General features: G+C 43.1%; 1 protein-coding gene across 2 annotated transcripts in view; it reads left to right on the top strand.

Annotated features, from left to right (window-relative positions):
- Positions 1 to 14,347, top strand: part of HSD11B1 (hydroxysteroid 11-beta dehydrogenase 1) — a 28,712-nt gene extending 14,365 nt beyond the window's left edge. For both annotated transcript variants that reach the window (XM_070397449.1, XM_070397450.1), the window contains exons 4-7: positions 338 to 449; positions 604 to 789; positions 12,009 to 12,152; positions 13,729 to 14,347. In XM_070397449.1, coding sequence (XP_070253550.1) covers positions 338 to 449; positions 604 to 789; positions 12,009 to 12,152; positions 13,729 to 13,946 — 660 coding nt within the window. In that variant the 3' untranslated portion in view covers positions 13,947 to 14,347. The remainder of the gene's footprint in view (positions 1 to 337; positions 450 to 603; positions 790 to 12,008; positions 12,153 to 13,728) is intronic.
- Positions 14,348 to 22,523: the final 8,176 nt, after the last annotated feature.

The following is a 22,523-nucleotide window of genomic DNA, read 5'->3' as shown; positions in this document are numbered from 1 at the left end:
TGGGGCACATGCCTGGGTTGTGGGCCCGATTTCTAGTGGGACATGTGTAGAAGCAGCCGATCGATGATTCTCTCTCATCATTGATGTTTCTATCTCTCCCTCAGTCTTCCTCTCTGAAATCAATAAAGATATATTTTTTTAAAAACACCTCTGCCTGTACTGAGATGATGGGCTTTATGACAAGAGTCCCCCATCTCCCCAGGTGACCAGCACTTGAATAACATCTCTTTCCTTTTTCACCAGCATCATGTCTCATGAGTTTGGTTTTTGTGTTGGCAAGCTGTCAAACTTAGAATCCGGTTACAATACTGAAACCAAGGTCACTGTGTCCCTGCAGATAGTATCCGACTGCTTGAAGTATGGAGCAGCCTCAGCACACTACATTGCTGGCACCATGGAGGACATGACCTTCGCAGAGCAATTTATTGCCAAAGCTGGAAAGATCTTGGGTGAGGCTGCTTCTCTTCTCTCCTCCTCTGGACTTCCTCTATCGTCTTTGCTCCTTGGGACTTGGCTCGGAGAGCGTAGGAACGGGAGAGGGGGAGGGGGAAAGAAAAGGTATCCACCCCAGATAGTTTCTCTCAACACAGTCATTTCTTGCAGGAGGACTAGACATGCTCATTCTCAATCACATCACCAGCGCTACTATGGAACCATTTGCTGGTGATATCCACTTCGTGCGCAGAAGTATGGAGGTCAACTACATCAGTTATGTGGTCATGAGTATGGCTGCCCTCCCCATGCTGAAGCAGAGCAACGGAAGCATTGTCGTTGTCTCCTCCATGGCTGGTGAGTGGGGCAGGGGCCTCTGTAGAAGGTCGGAGCAGGAGATGTGCCAGGGAGGATGTTGGGGGCTCTGTAGTAAACATGAATTATTTTTTTACCAGTTTTCATGCACAGAAATAACACAATATAAACTGGACGTTGAAATGCTCACAGTGATATTAAGCAAAAGCCAATTGTCAATTTTCCCATATGCGTGGGCAGGCAGATATGTAAATAAGAGACGTGGACATGCACGTTCAATGAGGAGCGCGCCTGCTGAGTAAGAGAGATGCCATTGAGAACAACAGGGGCAATCCAAAACGAGGGATCATTCAAGGTAGATGGGCTACAAGTTCCCTGGAAGGAACGGAGAAAGACCAGCAGTTCAGAGTGCCTACCAGAAGCCTGATGGCTTATGATCTACAAATGGAAGTTCAATGGGACATCGAGAAACCACTACAGGTACCGCCTACCTGATACTAAGAGAGAGACCTGGTCACGATGAGTAAAAAGGACTTTCCTTCTTTCATCTACAAGAGATGTAGGCAGGTGAGGTTAGTTGAAGCAAAGGTAGAACTGAAAAGTGAAATATTTTAACAACATACGGTTGCCTAATCAGTGGGTTAAGCTAAAGCGAAATGAAATAAACAGAAACAAACACACCATATTATTCACAGACCTGCCTGTAGTGGCGTATACTCCAAATCTGAACTTGCTACACTAAAAGTCCAATCTAAACCACCAACGGGGTAGGGAAGAGTGTGTACAGAGGAAGAGAACTCTGTGTGATCAAGAGAAGTCCCTGATGTTCTGGATGGTGGCAGCATCAAAAGTTGTCACTAGTAAAAAGCGTGGGGGATGCCTTGGTGCATTTCATCACAGGTCCCAGAGAAAATTTTTTGGTTGGTTGTTTTTTGTTGTTGTTGTTGTTTTTAAAATATATTTTATTGATTTTTTTTACAGAGAGGAAGGGAGAGGGATAGAGAGTTAGAAACATCGATGAGAGAGAAACATTGATCAGCTACCTCCTGCACACCCTCTCTGGGGATGTGCCCACAACCAAGGTACATGCCCTTGACCAGAATCGAACCTGGGACCTTGAGTCCGCAGGCGGACACTCTATCCACTGAGCCAAACCGGTCAGGGCTGGTTGGTTGTTTTGATTTGTTGATTAGTCAGTTAGAAGGATGTGGCTGGAAGGTGCGAACACCAGCATCAACGTCAGCCATCTCAATTTCATTCCTGGCAATGTGAAACCAACAGCTTTTGTAAGTTCTTACGTCCTGCACAAATGTTAGTTATTGCTGTGACTAAAAATGCCATCCATGTTGTGAAGAGCTCTACTTCCTGGGTGGGAGAGGCCTGCATGGTGGTGGGATAAAAGGGCAATGTGTCTGCACTACCCACCAAACAGTGATTGATACGCATTCCTGCGCCTCCCGGGCAGCACAGACGCCCCACCCTCCCCAGCCACAGCCTCCCCCTGGGCTGAAAGGAAGGGAGAGCTTCCAGATGCATACTGAGTGGGAAGAGTGCTGGGCACATCCCCAGTTCACCCTAGGGCACTGGCCAAAACCCTCACATCAGTCCTGGTGTAGGTGGCTTTAAGGATTTCAGTTGATTAAGACATGCATCATCTCTGACTGGAAATTTTAACTTTCTGTAACATATACACAGTGTGACTGTTCCCGAAAGGAACAAGAATTACTGTAGAAGTCCAGGGGCGTGGTGAAATTTTGATAACCTCTGCTTCCACACCTTCTACACTTACTAAATATCACTCTGTAATTCTGTGAAATCTTGGATGGAAATCTAGTTGGACTACTATCCTTCAAGTCTATTGGTTCTATAGCCAAAAGAATTCAGCCTGTTTGCTTAAAGCATGTCTTTGAACTGCCAAAGTACTGACAACTTTGCTTTCTCTCCCTAACTGAAGAATGTCTCTGTTCTATGCTGTATTCTTTTAAACAGTCAACATCAATGTTCATTAATCCTTCCTCTTTAAAATCTGAATTCCACAAACATGGGGTGCTAAGTCTCAAAATGAGGTCAGCCAAGGAGTATTGGACTGGGTTTTTAATCATTCCTTCCGGGGCTAGATTAAGTTGTTTGTGGAATTATAGTGATAAGCAATCATTTTTGTCCCCAATGCATGTCTAGGCATTGCATAACATTGAAATCTTATCCCTGATGTACATGAATTCTAAAATCTTCAACAAAATATTCGTAAACCAGATCCAGCAATACATTAAAAAGATCATACTCCATGATCAAGTAGGCTTTTTTCTGGGTATGCAAGGTTGATGCAATACCTGCAAATCAATAAACATGATACATCACATAAACAAATTTAAAGGTAAAAATCACATGATCAGATCAATAGATGCTGAAAAAACATTTGGTAAAATCCAGCACCCATCTATGATTAAAAAAAACAAACAAAAAATCTCTCAACAAAATAAGAATAGAGGGAACATATCTCAGCATAATAAAAGCCATATATGGCAAACCTACAGCCAACGTCATATTTATTGGGCAAAAACTAAGTGTTTCCCTTAAGATCAGAACCAAGACAAGGATGTCTGCTTTCACCACTCTTATTTAACATAGTACTGGAAGTCCCAGCCACAGAAATCAGACAAGAAGAAGAAATAAAAGGCATCCAAATTGGAAAAAAAAGAGGTAAAATTGTCATTATTTGAAGAAACTGCATATAAAGTAACTTAAAGATTCCACACCCCCCAAAAAAACCTTTTAAAGCTGGTAACTTTAAATTCAGTAAATAAATTCAGTAAAATTGCAGGATACAAAATAAAACCCAAAAATCGATTGCATTTTTAGACACCAATAATGCATTATGAGAAAGGAAACTAAGAAAACAATCCCAAGTATAATTACATCAAAAAATAAATAAAATAAGATACCTTGGAATAAATTTAACCAAGAATATAAAAGATCTATACTCAGAAAATTGTAAGACACTGAAGAAAGAAACTAAAGAAAATATAAATAAGTTGAAGCGTATACATTGTTCATGAATAGGAAGAATCAACATCATTAAAATGTCTGTATTACCCAAAGCAATCTATAGATTTGATGCAATTCTTATCAAGATATCAATGGTGCATTTCAAAGAACTAGAACAAATATTCCAAAAATTTATATGGAACTACAAAAGGCCTCAAATAGCCACAGCAATCTTGAGAAAGAAGAACAAAGTAGGAGGAATCACACCACCTGATATCAAACTATACTACAAGGCCTTAGTAATCAAAACAGCATGATCCTGGCATAAAAACAAACATATAGATAAAGAAACAGAATAAAGAGCCAGGAAAGAAACCCACACTGTTATGGCCAATTAATACTTGACAACGGAGGCAAAAACATACAATGGGGTAAAGATAATGTATTCAGTAAGTGGTATTGGGGAAATCAGAAAGAATTGTGCAAAAAAAATGAAACTAGACCACAAGGATAAACTCAAAATGAATTAAACTCTTACATGTCAAACTAAAAAGCTTTTGCACAGCAAAGGAAACCATCAACAAAATGAAAAGACAACCCACTGAATGGGAGAACATATTTGCCAATGATATCTGATGAGAGGTTAATATCCAAAATTTATAAAGAACTGATATAGCTCAACACCAAAAATACAATCCAGTTAAAAAAAAAGGGGGGGACCTGAATAGACACTTCTTCAAAGAAGACATACAAATAGCTAAGAGACATATGAAAAGATGTTCAACATCACTAATCATCAAAGAAATGCCAATTAAAACCACAATGAGATATCACCTCACATCTGTCCAAATGGACTTGTCCAAATGGCTACCATCAATAAATCAACAACAAGTGCTGGTGAGGATGTGGAAAAAAGGGAATTCTCAGCACTGTTGTTGGGAATGCAAGATTGGTGCAGCCACTGTGGAAAACAGTATGGGGTTTCCTCCAAAAATTAAAAATGGAACTGCCGTTTGACCCAACAATCACACTCCTGGGAATATATCTGAAGAAACCTGAAGCACTAATTCAGAAGAATACATGCAACCCTATGTTCATTGCCGTGTTATTTCCAATTGCCAAGATTTGGAAGCAGCCCAAGTGCCCATCCGTAGATGAGTGGATAAAAAAGCTGTGATACGCTTACATAATGGGATGCTACTCGGCCATAGAAAAAGAAGGAAATGTTACCCTTTGCGACTTCATGGATGGATTTGGAGAACATTATACTAAGTGAAATAAGCCAGTCAGAGAAAGGTAAGTACCATATGATTTCACTCACATGTGGAATCTAATGAACAAAATAAACTACCAAAATAGAAATAGACTCATGGATAGAAAACAGACTGACAGCTGTCAGAGGGGAGTGGGGTTGGGGAGCTGTGTGAAAAGGAGGAGGGATTAAGCAAAGAAAAAAACCTCATAGACACAGACAATAGTATGGTGAGTGCCAGAGGGCAAGGGGTTTGGGGAAGGTAACAGCGTAAAGGTTGATGGAAGGAGACTTGAGTTGGTGTGGTGAATACACAATACAATATACAGATGATGAATTGTACACCTGAAACCTATATAATTTTATTAACCAATGTCAACCCATTAAATTCAATAAAAAAAATTTTTTAACTAGAAGGCAGGCCACCCCACATGTGTATCCTACACATTACATACACACCCCAGACCCAGTCTCTCTGACATCCAAGGTCCATCGTGAAAACAAAACCCCTGTTATCAGATGCAAGGGACAGTGGGGTAGATGAAATAGTGGAAAGAGAATGCCTACATGGTATTTGTGAAATAAACTGAGACAGAGATATTAATTTGATTGGGGCGGGGGAGGGGAATCACTGGATTGGGCAGAGAACATTTGGAAACATCTGGAAAAGTTTTATCTGCCATTAGTCGAGTGGGTCTTCATGACATAGGTTCCATTTTAGAAAAGTAAAGGTCATTCCATTGTCATGCCCTTTAGCTCCATGAACTTCATAACTGCAGCACATCACATCAATTACACACTAGATTTGCTGGGTGGAATGATGGGGATGTTTTTAAGGCTAGTGTTGGCAACAATTGACAATTTTATAGGTAAGAGGTGTTTACTACAGTTGTCCTTCAGTATCAGCAATGGGTTGGTTCCAGGACACCACTACCATCACCCCAGGATGCTCAAGGCCGTTCTGTCAAACGGTATAGTATTTGCATATAACCAATGCACATTCCTCTGTATACTTCTGTGAAAAGAGATGACCGAAGTCATCTTGTACTCTGACTCCGTCTTGTTGGACAACCAAATTGCATCAACCTTGCTGACTTGCAAAAAAACACAAGTTTTTTGCTGAGAAAGAAACTTTCTGTGTACCATAGAGCTGCGCTTTCTAAGAACTGTGCAAAAAATGTTTCTTTCCCAGTAATGGAAAGTCAATATTCATGTGAAGCCAATGACTTCCAAAAGATAAATTTCCCTTTGATCATAATCCTTGGTAAACAGCTAATGTAACTGAAATGTTAATCCCCAGACAGGACACTTTTCTGGTTGCTTCCAGAATCTGTGTTTCTGAATTTCAATTCAAAAGCCCAAATAAGGGTTTTTCTTGCCTGGCAGCCTTACTGTTTTCTCTCAGTCAACACTCTAAATCATCTTTAGATTAGATATAATACCTAATACAATGTAAATGCTATAAATAGTTGTTATACTGTCTTGTTTAGGGAATGATGACAAGAAAATATCTGTACATGTTCAGTACAGATGTAGGCCTACCTATATGTACACGACCCCAACATAACATTTTTTTTCAAATATTTTTGATCTGCTGATGGTTGAACCTATCAATGTGGAACCCGCAGGTATGGAAGAAAGACTGTATTTATAATTTATTTTCTTAATATATTTTTATTGATTTCAGAGAGGAAGGGAGAGGGAGAGAGAGATAGAAACATCAATGATGAGAGAGAATCGTTGATCAGCTGCCTCCTGCATGCCCCCAACTGGGGATCGAGCCCACAATCCAGGCATGTGCCCTTGAGTGGAATCAAACCTGGGACCCTTCAATCTGCAGGCCAACGCTCTATCCACTGAGCTAAACAAACTAGGGCTGTATTTATTTAAATTTGTTCACTTGTGAGATGGCATGTGAGGTCCCTGTTCTCTTGAGAGCAGTAGAATTCTATTTTTTGGTTATCATCATATCCTTATTTTCTATAACAGCACTTTGCAGATATTAGATATTTAATGAAAGTTGAGTAATTAATGGATGAATTTCATTGTCATGTGTTTACAGGCAATTTATAATTTGTTCTGTAAATGGTTTTTACATGGCCTTGCCCATTGAAATATTAGCAACACTCTTATAACAGCAAATATAGCAAATTGATTTCCTATGCAGTTTCTTATTGCAAACGTTCACAGAGGCATAGCATTAAAAAAAAACCACCTCAATATAAAGTTAAGAAAATGAAGAGTGAATTTGATGTGGCATGAACATATAGTGTCAGAAGTTGAGCTTGGCCCAAGGAGGATTCCTGTTGAGATCAGTATTGATTTCAATGAGAAGTCCACTCAAGGAAGCACAAGATGAGGAATGGCCAGGAACAGAGCAGAACTCTACATCAGAGAACTCTATTCTACAGATGAACTTGCACAAGTGCTCCCCAAATATATCCGTTTATTTACTCACAAAATATGTGTGGAGGGCCCACTCTGAGCCAGGCCCTGTGCCAGATGCTGGGCTGTGGCAGCCAGCAAAAGAGGCCAGGTGAGGTTAGGTGCTCGCCCACATGAAGCCTACATTCCAGCGTCAGTGATTGCTAGGGCATTGTTTACAGGAATAAAACACACACTGGAAACAACCGAAGTGCCCTGTGATAGAGGACTGGGTAAAGAAGATGTGTTACATCTACACAATGGAATACTACTCAGCCAGAAGAAAGGACAAAATAACGTCATTTACAACAACATGGATAGACTTTGAGAACATTATGCTCAGTGAAATCAGTCAGACAGCAAAAGCTAAGAACCATATGGTTTCACTCATATTTGGGATATAAAACTGAAACTTATGAACACAAACAGCAGTGTGGCAGTTGCCAGCAGGAAGGGTGTAGGGAGAAGAGAGTCCTAATATGAGGTGACAGGAGAAGATTTGACTTTGGGTGGAGGGCACATGGTGCTATATACAGATTTTGTAACTTTGAAATCCACACGTGAAACCTATATGTTCATGTTGACCAATGTCACCCCAATAAAATTTAATTTAAAAAACAACACTGAAAGCAACCTGAATATCCACCACGAGCAACAAAGTCTTCAATTGTAGTGAAATACTATGTAAATTTGTATACATACTCACTATAAACATCCTATGTTCAAAGGAAAAATAATTTAGAGAACAGTATATATAGTATGAGCCCAGCTTTTATCTTATACACTTCAGAACTGCTTACTGTACCATGAGCGTGGTGTAAATTTTGTTAGAATAAAAAGGAAAGTAAGGGATAGGTCTCAACCTGGTAGCAAAAACAAAATAGTTCTCCTCTGACTTCAGGAGGACAGAACTTGTCTCAACTTCCCAAGTAAACAAACAAGTTCAAATGACTAAACCAACTAAACCACCGAATCCAAACTACTAAATACCATGGTAGGGGTGGGCTGTTGTTTTTTGTTATTTAATTTGGTTTGTTGGTCTGCCTCCAAAATTGTTTAAAACTTTGTTAACTCCACAAAGTAGGTGTGAGAGAGGCACTCTCATATTCTGTTGGTGGAAAGGGGTATGGTTCTTGTATTCATTTTAACTGGTTTTCACAATTGATTTTTTAAAAATCTAGTCCTTCACTTTTAATTTTGTCTATAGCAATTTGGCAACATGTTTAAATAGCCTTAACAAGTGTTCCTATCATTTCACCCAGCAAATATAATGCAGTCACAAACATAAATACTAATATATATGAACACTTATGGCGGGATATTTTTCAACATGGCTATGAACCTATAAGCAAAGTTACCAATGTTGCAAACAGTTAGCTGACATATGCCTGAAAGTCAGAATCCAAATAATATCTGGCATACTTGATTTTACTATAGGAGTTATAAATTATTTAGTGTTTTTCCATGAAGATGTCTGTCTCAGGAACTCCCATGTAATACATACATGTAATAAATCCTTTATTCTGGCATTATAAAATCACTCTTGCCCTGTAGTCTCTAAGTAAATGTTGAGCAACATTTTATGAATATTATTTTGAAGGTGTGCCAAATCACTGGCCCATAAGTGGGCACACATCTGACTCAGTCTATCCTTGGAGAGACAGCTGGCCTTATATGGAGAAGTCACCAGGAAATAAGGCTACCTCAGGACGTCCCAGAGAGAGTGTGGTTATACCAGGGGTCCTCAAACTACGGCCCGCGGGCCACATGCAAATACAAATATTGTATTTGTTCCCGTTTTGTTTTTTTACTTCAAAATAAGATATGTGCAGTGTGCATAGGAATTTGTTCATAGTTTTTTTTAAAACTATAGTCCAGCCCTCCAACGGTCTGAGGGACAGTGAACGGGCCCCCTGTTTAAAAAGTTTGAGGACCCCTGGGTTATGCAATACCTGACCCTCATTCTTCTCTATTAGCCTCTGCTTTATTTGGTGCATAGTTCAGCCTGGCTGCCACATCCTTTTCTCAACATAACAACTCTCAATATGCTTTTGACTTCTGCCTCATTGCCAACTCTCTTGATCTCTCAATCTCCCAACTCCACATTCCTTCCAGAGAAGAGGTGTCTAGCTGGCTCAGCTGAATTGTATAAAATCCCATAAGTCGTTCAATCGAGAGAGGGACAATTATTGACACAGGTCTAATCAGCAAGGCCACGGGAGGGCAGGGTTAGGCTACAAGCAAGGGGAGGCAGGGGGAGACATGTCTGAGCCCCCTGTGTATCCTTTGGATAATCATCCTTAAATATTGCTCTGTTGGCTCAGGTTGTCAAACTTGAGCAGAATGGGACAGCTTTGTGTCAGGCAGCAGCTATGGCAGCCTGACTTGGAATGTCAAGACCGAGGTGAGATAAGAAGGGCGTCCAAACAAGGGGCAGCAATGGTAGTTTGGTTTATAGCAGGCACCTGGTTCACACCAGACCAAGGAGGGTGCCATGCAGCACCTGGCATGGGGATGTCAATAATAGAGGCGACAAGGGCCTCTGCAAGGGAGACTGCAATGGGGCAGCTCACCATGGAGTAAAGAGGGCATCCCTGTGGCCTGGCATGGGGTTCAGTGCCCAGTGGGGATGAGGAGGATGTCCACACAGAGGCCAAAGATGCAAGTGATGAATAATCACATACTGGGGGCATTAATCAAATGAATAACATATATTGAGGATCAGGTTCTCACTGTCAGTGTTACAAGTATGAAAAGGACGAAAATTAGAATGAACCCTGTGATCCTTCCAAAAAATGCGTAGCCTGAATCTAATCATGAGGAAACAACAGAAAAAAAATCAAAACTGAGGGACATTCATCGGCAGGGTGCTGGTAAACGTTTAACAACTACCTCTCCGAAAGACAACAATAAAATAATTTTATGTGTAGCATTTCCATAGATAAGAACCTCGTGATGGCCATTTCAACACGACCTCAGCCTGCCTGCAAAATTCAATGAAATTGAGCCATCAGCTCTCGTGATCCAGTAGGAGCCAGCTCCAGCGTATCACCGTGTACAGAATTATTAGCAGTACTCAACAGTGTCAAGGTCATGAAAGTTAAGGAAATACTGGGTAATGTTCCAGCTTAAAGGTAGCGCAGGAGTGATGACAACTAAATGCAACATATGAGCCTCAATTGGATCTTTAGCTCTAAAGGATATTGTGAGGACACGTGCAAAACTTGAATGGGGTCTGTGGACTAGATACATCAGTGTTAATGTAGTAGGCTAAATGGTGGCCCTCAAAAGACATGTCTACATCCTAACTTCCTGAACCTGTGTACGTGAATCGCTCCTCCACAATTCAGGTTCCAGCGCCCATTGCACAGGGAAAGCCAAAACATTGAGACACTGATGTTTCTTTGATTTGGACAAAGCAAGAGGACAGGAGAGCAAGATTTCTCAAATCCATCTCTCTCAAAAAGCAAACAGAATGAGTGTTGATGCAGCTAGGGGATTTGGGAGGGGGTGTTTCAGGGAACTGAGAGAGAAGTCTGTGTTTCTTGAGGTATAGATGACGCTCATATGTATCAGACTCCTGGGCGTCAGCAGCTGCTCACAGCTAACTTGAAGACATTCTTTCCCTTCACAAAACAAACCCATAAAAATTTCTTTATGACCCTTAAGGTATCTCCTCCTGCTTGACAACAAGACACCCTATTAGCAGCTTCTGACTAACTTCATGAGAACAAAAGGAGTTGAGCAGAAGGAGTGGTTAACAGAAGAACAAAGGCCTAATTAAGAATTAAACTATTTAATTCTAGCTGCCAAAAATAGTAGAGGCATTAAAATCACTGATCTGCTGCCTCCTGCACAGCCCACATTGGGGAGCAAGCCCTGACTGGGAATACGAGCCATGACCTCCAGCTTCATTTATCAATGCTCAACAACTGAGCCACACCCAGCATGGCCGGAAGAGAGCTCTTGACAAACCCTTGGATCCCCAGATATCTTGGGTTGGAAGTAAAAAAGTTAGCAGCTGTGGGATTACATGGCTCTTTTTTAGTCCCTCTTATGTACCAACCTTACTAAAAATCTAACCAATCCACTTCTGCAACCCTACTCAGATATTTGGATCAGCCCTAGGTTAGTCAGTAGCCCAGTGGTACCAGGTAGTCTGGTTGGGCATTCTGTGTTGTACACCATTAGAGTCAAATCCCAAGCTAAAACTCATGATTCAGGATGGAGTTGGATTGGTTCCCTAAAGAGATGTGTTTGTATTTTTTAAAGAGTTCTTTATATATTAAGGTTGGAAAAGAAATTTTTTTCTTTTTATAAATTCAACACCGCATGATAATCTCTATAGGGAGTAGAGAGAAATTGTTTCTTTGTTGCTAATGTTGTGGCCCCACCCCATAACAAAGACACAGAATTTCCAGAGGATGAAGCCCAGAAATCAGGATTTTAAAAAAAGATTCCCAGGTGATTCTAATGTGCAGCCAAGGTTGAGAACCACTGCTTTAAAAGGTTAAGGGACACCATAGAAGTTAAAACACCTGCTACAGATAAAGCCAAAATCAGCTGAATCACTTCATTAACCTATTTATTTATTCTTTAGGGAAAATGGCTAGTCCACTTGTTGCTCCCTATTCTGCAAGCAAGTTTGCTCTTGATGGGTTTTTCTCCTCCATCAGGACGGAATATTCAGTGGCCAAGGTCAATGTGTCAATCACTCTCTGTATCCTCGGCCTCATAGACACAGGTAAGGTCAAGAGATTGGAATAAATGGCCTGCAGATGGATCGTCTGTCTTACCATTGTGGGTAGAGGGTGCTGAACTCCCCGATTCATGTGTAGTGACCTGAAAGCCAGTGAGAGCACTAAGTCCTCATTTAATGAAGTGCTCTTGTCACTAATGGAGCCTCTGACTACTCTTTGACCCCTTCTTTCCATTCTTACCCCCAAATATGCTGAGTGACACCACACGCATCACTTGATCCTATTCTGAGCTCCTTATATCCTCTTGGATTCGAAATGGCCATTACTTTCCTATATGAGACATATCAAATACAAGCTTGTTTTTCTTAATAACATCACTAGTAATAAGACATATCAAATATGAACCCTTTGATACGATTCACTGAAAAAGACAAAGCAGTGTGTTCATAGTATTCTTGCCAAAAATGCATCACCGCATTCCAATAAGAGAACAATGGACCCATGAGAGACAAGGAAAGACTGAAGAACTATCACAGATTAGATGGGAAATAAGAAAAATTTAATAGTAAGTGAAATCCTGGATAAGATCTTAGATCATAAAAAAGGCATTAGTGAAAAAATAAGGCCTGTGGTTTAGTTAGTAATAGTGTTCCAATTATACCACACCTGTTCTTGATAATTGTGCAATGGTTATGTATGATATTATGATTAGGGGAAGCAGAGCGAACAATGTAAGGGAATACTTTGCATAATTAGGGGAAGCAGGGCGAACAATGTAAGGGAATACTTTGCATAATTTTTCTAAGTTTTCGTAAGCCCAAGTGCAGGTTTATCTAAAACATGTGGCAAATGTGATAAGAAAACTCTATTTAAAGAGCAATTGATTAAACTGAGTAGTAGTTACAGAACAAGAGAGAAAGACAGAGATGCACAGTGAAACAAGGAAGAGATAGAGAGAGAGAAGCTGTGCAAAAAGAACATGAAAAGCTGGAAGGCTGAGAGAAGATAATAGAGATTCCTTCTTTTTTTTTTTTAATTTTAATTTTTTGCTAAAAGTATTACAAAGGGTATTACATAAGTGTCCTTTTTGCCCCCCGCCCTTAACAAGCCCCTGCCCTCCCTTACCCCCCAGTGTCTTATGTCCATTAGTTATGGTTATATGGATGCATACAAGTCCTTCGGTTGATCAATAGAGATTCCTTCTAAGTGAAAGTAGATAATGTTGACAAGGGAGCAAAGGCCTGAATTCTTGTCCTCTTCCTTGGGGAGTCATCATGCAGCACTCTGTGACTTCTCTCTGTTCTGCTCGCCCACATTACTCCCTCACCCCCAATCAAAACACCCATGAAGAACATGATTCAAATCTCTCAACTAATTAGCTCTAACTGCCCCCACAAATCTTCATCCAGGAAGACAGGGACTGGATGAAGCCTCTCTTTGCCCAACAGACCCTAAGCCTACCCAGTCTTCTCCATGTGTTCCCGATACGGCCCATGGGCCTTTCAGAGTAAGCACTGGCAAACAGCCCCTATCAGCTAAGTTGTTAGGGTCAGCAGGCCTTTCAATGATGTAGGCTCTACTAGTCTTGGATAACCCTCCACTTCTCTTGTCATTTAACAGACTCAGCCATGAAGGCAGTGACTGGGGTACTCAACGCCGAGGCAGCTCCAAAGGAAGATTGTGCCCTAGAGATCATCAAAGGGGGAGCTCTACGCCAAGAGGAAGTGTACTATGGCAAATTAGGATGGGCCAGTCACCTGCTGAGAAATCCAGGGAGGAGGATCCTGGAATTCCTCAGCCTAAGAAATTATAATATGGAAAAATTTATAAACAACTAGAAATGTCCTTAGGGCTGGGCAGGATAAGGGAGCTTAGGACTGTTCTGCCAGATGTTTATCTAAGCTCCATCCATGAAGGCATCGACCCAGAGAGATAAATGAGTCAGTCTCCCCAGAGAGTTGCAAGCCATGCCTCATGTCTCCCAGTTTGAAGGAGTTCGTCTAACACTTGCACAGTGAACATGTGATTATACCAGATGTCATGAAGCTGCAGTATCTATGAAGTTTTTGTCGTTTGTTTGCGTGTTTGTTTTTGTTTTTGCTGAATCCCTTCCCCTTTTTCATTCAGCCCTGCAGCCCCTCTCCCCTCTAATAGCTGTCAGTCTGTTGTCTGTCTATGGGTCTGTTTCTATTTTGTTTGTTAGTTTATTTTGTTCATTAGATTCCACATATAAGTGAAATCATATGGTATTTGTCTTTCTTTAACTGGCTTATTTCACTTAGCTAATACTCTCTCTAGGCCCATCCATGCTGTTGCAAAGGGTAAGATTTCCTTCTTTTCTATGGGAACCTGCAGTTGTGAAATTGTTAGTCACCATAGGTATAAAATTATAAGATAATTATATCAAATTTATTTCATCCAATCTAATAAAAGAGAAACATGAAAATTGACCACACCTCCACTACGACCCAAGCCATGCCCACCAGCCAATCAGAGCGACTATATGCAAATTAACCCAACCAAGATGGCAGCCGGCAGCCATGGAGCTGGAGCAAGCAGGAGGCTTGGTTGCCCCGGCGATGGAGGAAGCCAAGCTTCCTGCCTGTCCTGGCCAGCTGTGGCCTCCAGTCAAGGCAACCAAGTTTCAATTATAGAAGATAAATAAGTCCCAGATACCTGCTTCCAGCCAGCCTCCACTGGGAGCTTGGGTGGCTGGGGGCTATGACCAGCCTGCAAACAGCCATCAGCCACTCACCCAGGCTGGCCAGGGACCCCTACTCTGAAGGGGCTGTGGCCAGCCTGAAAATGGCCCTCAGCCCCCCACCCAGGCTGGCCAGGCACCTCAGCGGGACCCACACCCTAATCTGGGACACCCTTCAGGGAAAACTAGCTGACCCCCACCCGTGTACCAGGCCTCTAACCTACATAATAAAAGGGCAACATGCAAATTGACCCTAACAGCAGAACGACTGGGAATGACTGGTCACTATGACGCACACTGACCACCAGGGGTCAGCCGCTCAATGCAGGACCTGCCCCCTGGTGGTCAGTGCGCTCCCACAGGGGAAGCTCTGCTCAGCCACAAGCCAGGCTGACGGCTGCCAGTACAGCGGTGGTGGTGGGAGCCTCTTCCACCTCCTCAGCAGCGCTAAGGATGTTCGGCTGCAGCTTAGGCCTGCTCCCCCGCTGGCAAGTGGACATCCCTTGAGGGTTCCCGGGCTGCCAGAGGGATGTCTGACTGCCATCTTAGGCCCAATCTCCCGGGGAGCGGGTCTAAGCCAGCAGGTGGTCATCCCCAGAGGTGTCCCAGACAGAAAGAAGGCACAGGCTGGGCTGAGGGACCCCCCGAGTGCACAAATTTTTGTGCACTGGACCTCTAGTATATAATAATGTTCTGATGCTTAGTATAATAAATTGTAATAGAGGTCCCATAAATTTTCCAAATTATAACTGGTAGCTGTAACTTTAGTCCATTCAGTATGATGCCTTTAAAACCATAACCTATACAAGTAAAAGTTATCAGTGTTCATTTCTTATCTTATGGTTTGAACCTTTTCGTTGTTTTTGAGTTGAAGAAATCACCCTACTCTTCATTTAATTGACATAATGTCTTCACTAGTCTGTATATTTCAGATACTTTTTCTATTCTTTGTTGTTGCTCCTCTAGGAAGGAGGACACCTGGGTCTGAATCACTAGGGAAAACCCCCAGAGTGGAGGTCTCTAGAAACTTGAGCCACACAGCCTGTGCTCATCTGTTGCACTCAGAATGCATAAAGCATCAATGCTTTACATGTGACTGCTCAACTGTTTTTTAGACATTTGGAGAGAAGGAGTTGGAGTTCAAGTCCTGCCATTCACACATTTAATCATTCCTTCGGTCAATAAATATTTATCCAACACTTGCCAGGTATCACCTGAATATAACCAAATAGAAAAGAAGACTTCAGTTACATTAACAACTCAACAAAACCTTAGTTAGTCAGGCCCCAAACTTGGAAGAGATGGCGAATTGGATCATTTTAATAGAGTTTAATAACAAAGGGATTATTTACAAAAAGTATGGGCAAGACCAAAGGGCAATCACAAGAGATAACGTGTATATCAGGGCCAGTTGCGGCTGTTTTCAAGCCTGGGCCCGCCCCGGTAGGGACAAGAGGAGAGAACTGTTATGAAAACCCAGAGATAAAAAGAACTGTTTGGAGAGTGTCATGTGGCAGGAGCTATGCCATTCAGTTAAGGAATGCAACCAGCCCACTAAGGATCTTGAAGGAGGAACCTGGAGGAATAAATACCCCAGGCTCGCTCTCGTCACTCTGATTTCTTGCTGATATTTCCTATTAGCTGAACAGAGGTGCAAGGGAGCAGATTGATATAAACTAAACAGGTCAGCTTTCCCCATGCACAGAGCAGGGTGGAAAAGGATGGAGAGTGTTCTGGAGGGACAGGCTGTATATCCAGCATGAACTCAACGCTCCCAAACATAGTGCTTCCATGGTTAGGGATTCCAGGGCCCAAAAAATTAGGTCTGGGAACTGAAATCATTGAGGGCTCCTGGCTAACCGTCTTCATTAGCATGACATTACAATTCATGGTCTTTATCAGCACGACTTTACTACTCCAAGCAACTTTTGTCCAGAAAGATAAATGTTGCAAATCCATTCTAAATCCTCAACTTTTCAACAGACAACATAAAATGACAGTTAACCTTTCACGAGTCTTTGGAACCCTCACTTCACTATGCTCATCAATCCCAAACCACTGCATCATGAGCCTTACCCAATCCTAACCAAGCCACCACACTGAATACCCACCTGAAACTAGATCCAATACTCATCAATTCCCCAACTTTGCTCTCCCTATTCTTTTTTTAACATATATTTTTTTATTTTTATTGATTTCAGTGAGGAAGGGAGAGGGAGGGAGAGATAGAAACATCAGTGATGACAGAGAATCATTGATCGGCTGCCTCCTGCATGCCCCACACCAGGGATTGAGCCCACAACCTGAGCATGTGCCCTGACCAGGGATGGAACTGTAACCTCATGGCTCATAAATCAATGCTCAACCACTAAGCCACGCTGGCCAGCATTTCTTTGTGGATTCCAAAAGCCATTCCACTCTTACTGAGTGAGCACTGTTGCATGTCCCTAATATTTCGGAGGTTAGAAGGAAGATTGAATTCACATTCATTCAGTGTGCGTCATCTAACTCCAAAGACCTCCCTTGGCCATGTCTCTTTCAAAGTTCTTCCTCCTGGCTCCACCTCCAATATGACTCTGACCCCCAGGGAATTCAGCTCCCGTTGGCCTTCCCCGCCCCTCATTCATCATGGATTCTGGCTCTAACTTGAAGCCATCCAGCAATTTTTTAAGAAAACAAAGCTATTCTCTTACCGCAAGAACCTGTTAGGAAAACAAAAAATGTTCTAAACATTACATTCGTGGTTAGGGCTAACCCTAACCAAAAAAATTAAAAACCTTAATGTCTACCCATGGGACATCAATGTTATGAAATCACTATATAGTGATAGAAAGGGATGAGGTGGATTTCTATGTACTCACAGGCAAGGATCTTCATGACATATTGTTAAGTATATAAAACAAGGTGCTTACAAATATGTATACTATAATCCATTTTTTGTTAAAATATTATACACATACATGCCTTTCCCTTAAATGTGTGTTCAGTATAAATCAGCAGCTCCCTGATTCTGCTCACTCGTCACTCATTGGACTGCATGGGGGAAGTAAGAGAAGCTATGAAACAATATTGATGTTGTTATAAATGAAACCTTTGATCTTTCCAAGAATGTGTTGGTGTGTGTTTTTCTCCAGAAAAAGAGAAGGAAAGGGCAGAAGCCCTGATGTGTGATATTTGCTATGCCCATGATGTAAACACTCTCACCACGGTTGATTTCAAGCCACCAGTTGACATCACCCAGTGTTTATGAGAAGAGATATGCACCAGCAGCTCTCTCAAACCTGCTCAGCCGGCTCCAGCAGCACCACCCTGACTTTCTCTTTCCACATTCTTCACATAAGTAGCTGTTCTTAAAGGCCCAGCACAATGCCTCTCTCCTCCAAGGACTTGAAAGTAGCAGAACAGCTTATTTCTACCACTGCCAGGGAAAGAGGGGGAGCAAGGGCTCCCAAAGAGGAGATATTCGCATTCTTCAACTCTCAAGGTGTCCCCGTCTTGCATGAAGTCAACAGCCTTAACTAAAGGGTCAGCGCGTTGACCTTCATGTTTGCTAGCACTGCACTCCTCTGGGAGCAACCGAAAAACCCACTGTCAGGGGCTGAAGCAAGTAGACATTGATTTTCCTCCCGTCACAAAACATCTGCGAAGGACAGACCAGGGCCTTACGGAGCCGGCTCCTTCTGTCTTTCCACTCAGCTATCCATCCTGTTCCTTGTCACTGTGTGGTCACAGGACATCTGCTCCACCCTCAGCATCATGCTGTGTTTCAGGCAAGAAAAACAGGAATGTGAAGGGCGAAAGATGCACGTGGGCATGCCAGATGAATCTGCCCCAGAGGAAGAGCCCACCGGGAGGCCCTCTCCAGGACTTCAGCTCACATCCCATGGGCTAGACACACATCCTGTGGTCGCCTCTCCCTTTAAGGGATGTTGAAAAATAGAGCACATTCCCACCCCCAAAAAACGGGGTTCTGTTAGGCCACCAGAAGTGTTTGTCACAAACATAAGTCACAACAGAAATAAAGACATAGAGAACAAGGACACAAATCCTAAGATATCAGGCTCCTAACCATGGTGACAGGAGCCACTCCACTGACCACCTGCAAGGTCCTAATATGACACAGCGCGTGCCCGCGCGCTCACACACACACACACACACACACACACACAGGCAGAAGAACATCCCGGGCTTCTCATCTCTCCCAATGTCCCTCTCAGAAACCCTGATCCCATCTCCTCAGGAAAGATGCATGATCGGCCCTAGAGACCAGGTAGCAGGGAGCCCTGAGGTGGCACAGGGCACAGTCATCCCAAAGGTTGGCGAGCCCCCTCTCAAGGACAATTAGGTTCCACCTCGCCGCTCAGCCTGTCCACACAGGCTGGGCCTTTCTCCTTGGCTGGACTGCTCTGGGCCAGCATCTCAGACCCAACGCTTCGGAGATTCTCCAGAGCAGTGGCCTCTAAAATCTCTGCTCACACACTTCCTCATTAAAAAATGGTTAGCCATTGGGAGAGGTCAATAGGGGGAAAAGGAGACATGTAATACTTTCAACAATAAAGTATTTTAAAAAATAAAAAGATTCGCCATTTGTGTTTCTCATAGATGATGAGTTACTATTTATATAATACATGCATGTAATATTTACTAACATAAAACATATGCAAAAATAGAAATCTTAAAAAGACAAGATAAAAAATAAATAGAAATTTTAAAAAATAAATAGAAATTCTAATAGTTTCTCCCCATACCCCAGTGGTTCCTCTGGCGTGTCCCCTCTGGAGACCATGGCTCTAAAGTTGTGTTAGAGAAAGAAGTCAGAATATGTTATGCTACTAACTAGTTCTTTGGGGCCTAAGCTACTAACTAGTTCTTTGGGACCTAAGCTATAAGCCAGCAGTTCTCAACCTGTGGGTCATGACCCCTTTGGTGGTTGAACGACCCTTTCACAGGGGTCGCCTAAGACCATCCTGCATATCAGATATTTACATTACGATTCATAACAGTAGCAACATTACAGTTATGAAATAGCAACGAAAATAATTTTATGGTTGGGTCACAACACGAGGAACTGTATTTAAAGGGCCAGAAGGTTGAGAACCACTGCATAAGCCATCTCAGGAGGAGCTCCCATTCCCTGGCTCAGGTTATGACATGTCCCCCTTCTGGCATTGCCTGGCGTCCAGGGAATTTACCAAGAACCCCATTCTTCTTCATTAGTGCTCAGCCCAGAGCATTGGGACACATATGCTAATCAAGTCACAGAAGCAGCCCTTAATTTCTCAAACTAACTTGCAGTATCAAGGAAAAGAAAAACACATCAGCCCCCTGATACAGTGTTCATGATGCCTCACAGTGTGCCCAACTTCTCCTCAGTGTCCACATCTCAGCACCCCTAGACCTCCATCCCACGTGAGAGTCACCAGCTCTTGGGGAATGGCAAGGAAAGGCAGGAGACCCCTTTATGCTAAACCCTCCCTCCTCTCAGCAATTCTTAACCAAAGTTCTCTAGTTCTTAGACTTACAAGTTGTCTAGTTAGACTTAAAAGGTGTCTGAATTCTCCCCTTTTTAAAGGGGGAGAGAGGGGTGGGAACAGGGCAGATGTGAAGGGATAAGGCGGATGAGAAAAGAGAGAATTTTCAAAAAGGCACAACAGGACTTAGAAACCCCAGTTCATGGGGGCGGGGCGGGGGGGGGGGGGGGGCAGGAGAAACAGCTCTGCACAGATCCAGAATACGCAGGGTGAGGACATGGACCTGGAGCAACAGTTCATGTCCCCGGGGGGAGGGGAGGATGGATTTTGAAAAAAATAAACAAACAGAAAAACGCCAGGTCAAAACCCACTGGGTTGGAGAGGCTTTGGAGATGGGAAGACAGGAAACAGAAGCCAGAGGGGAGGGCACATTGGCCTGTTGCCTGACCTGGAACCAGAGAGTGGAAACTGAGGGACAGATCAAAAAACCCAAAACCCACACCCATGAGACCTGAGGCCTGAAGGACCCAGAAAACCAGAGTGTTGACGTGTCTGTCTGTGCTCTGCTTGGCTCACCCGGGACTGTTGGGTTGGTGACCCTCCCTGCTACTGCCCTTGGACAGTCCCGTGGCGCCCTGGACTCCAGGTAACAGTGGACAAAGAGCTATGCCACCCCAGGGCCAAAGAGCAAGGCTGTTGAAAGGACAGACTTTCTTTTCACAGGCCTCCTTTTTGCCGTTAGAGGCAGCATCGCCACCTAGTGGCTGATGGTGGCGCGTGCCTCACTGCACCACAATTTCTTTCCCTAATTCGTGCCCACGCTCTTTCTGCTCTAGGGCTACCGCCAGCTCTTCACAGCCTGCCTCCTTCTGAGTCACCGCCTAGGGCGGACAAACAGACCTAGTGGGGGCGGGGCGGGACTCAGTCATCTGGGAGGGCCACCTGGTAGCAGCCAAAGACACCATTGGCTTTGAGGTATGGGGAGCTGGAGCTGTTCAAGAGCGACAACTAGTGGTCACCCTCAAAAGCAAGGTGCTCTGAGCCTCCCAGGGAAAGAAAGCTCAAGGTATGGGGAAATCAGGACAGATTCTTGGCTGTGAAATGGCTAAAATGGTAGTAGAAAACCCAAGCTCTTTAAAATGATGGGCAAGGACCCTGGCTACCTCCCCAGCCACATCTCGGGCCACGTGCCCTGCTTTTGGTTCCTGAGGACAGAATTGCTGGCACTCTGCTGTTCCCACCATGCCTTCACCCAGCCACCTCTTCTACGGAGACAGCTCTTCACTCTCCCGATTATCCGCTGAATCCTGCTCACCCTTTAAGACTCAACTCCACCATTCCCTCCTCCAGGAAGTTTCTTGCCTTCACCAGCTGGGATGGGTGCTTTCCCACGGCATCCAGGCCTCTGTCACTTCCTATTTATTTGTCTATCACTTGAGTTCACTACACTCTAAATTTACTGAGCACAGATTTGGTCATGTATGAAGTGCTTGATTAATGTGAGGAATAAAGGATTCATAGACCCTAATACTAGGAAAGGCTTTGCAGCAGTTCTCAACCTGTGGATCACGACCCCTTTGGCAGTCGAATGACCCTTTCACAGGGGTCGCCTAAGACCATCCTCCATATCAGATATTTACATTACGATTCATAACAGTAGCAACATTACAGTTATGAAGTAGCAACGAAAATAATTTTATGGTTGGGTCACAACATGAGGAACTGTATGTAAAGGGCCAGAAGGTTGAGAACCACTGCTTTAGAGAAAACAGACCCACAGAGACAAAACAACTTTGCATTTCAAGGGAGAGGTGTAGATGGATCTAAAAGTCATCTCACTAGATTCCAGCCTTTTGAGCTTTTCGCCAGGCTACCCTGTTTTTGCTCTCTGCTAACATCCAGCAGCACTAAGCCCTCAGGCTCTTCCAGCAATGCCCTAAACCCTAGCACTATTCCTTCCTGCCCACTTCCTGCAAAACCTTCTCATCAGAACTAAACTGCTTCTCCCGGACAGCGTGGCTCAGTGGTTGAGCATCTACCTATGAACCAGGAGGTCACAGTTTGTATCCGGTCAGGGCACATGCCTGGGTTGCGGGCTCAATCCCAAGTTGGGGGGTGTGCAGGAGACAGCTGATTAATGAATGTCTATCATCACTGATGTTTCTATGTCTCTCTCTGCCTCTCCCTTCCTCTATGAAATCAATAAAAAAATATTTTTTAAAAAAGAACTAAACTGCTTCTTC

Source organism: Myotis yumanensis, unplaced genomic scaffold, assembly GCF_028538775.1.
Source record: "Myotis yumanensis isolate MYYU_CA2020_CCGP unplaced genomic scaffold, mMyoYum1.0.hap1 SCAF_17, whole genome shotgun sequence".
Lineage (NCBI taxonomy): Eukaryota > Metazoa > Chordata > Mammalia > Chiroptera > Vespertilionidae > Myotis > Myotis yumanensis.
This window is presented reverse-complemented; position numbering and strand designations above follow the sequence as displayed.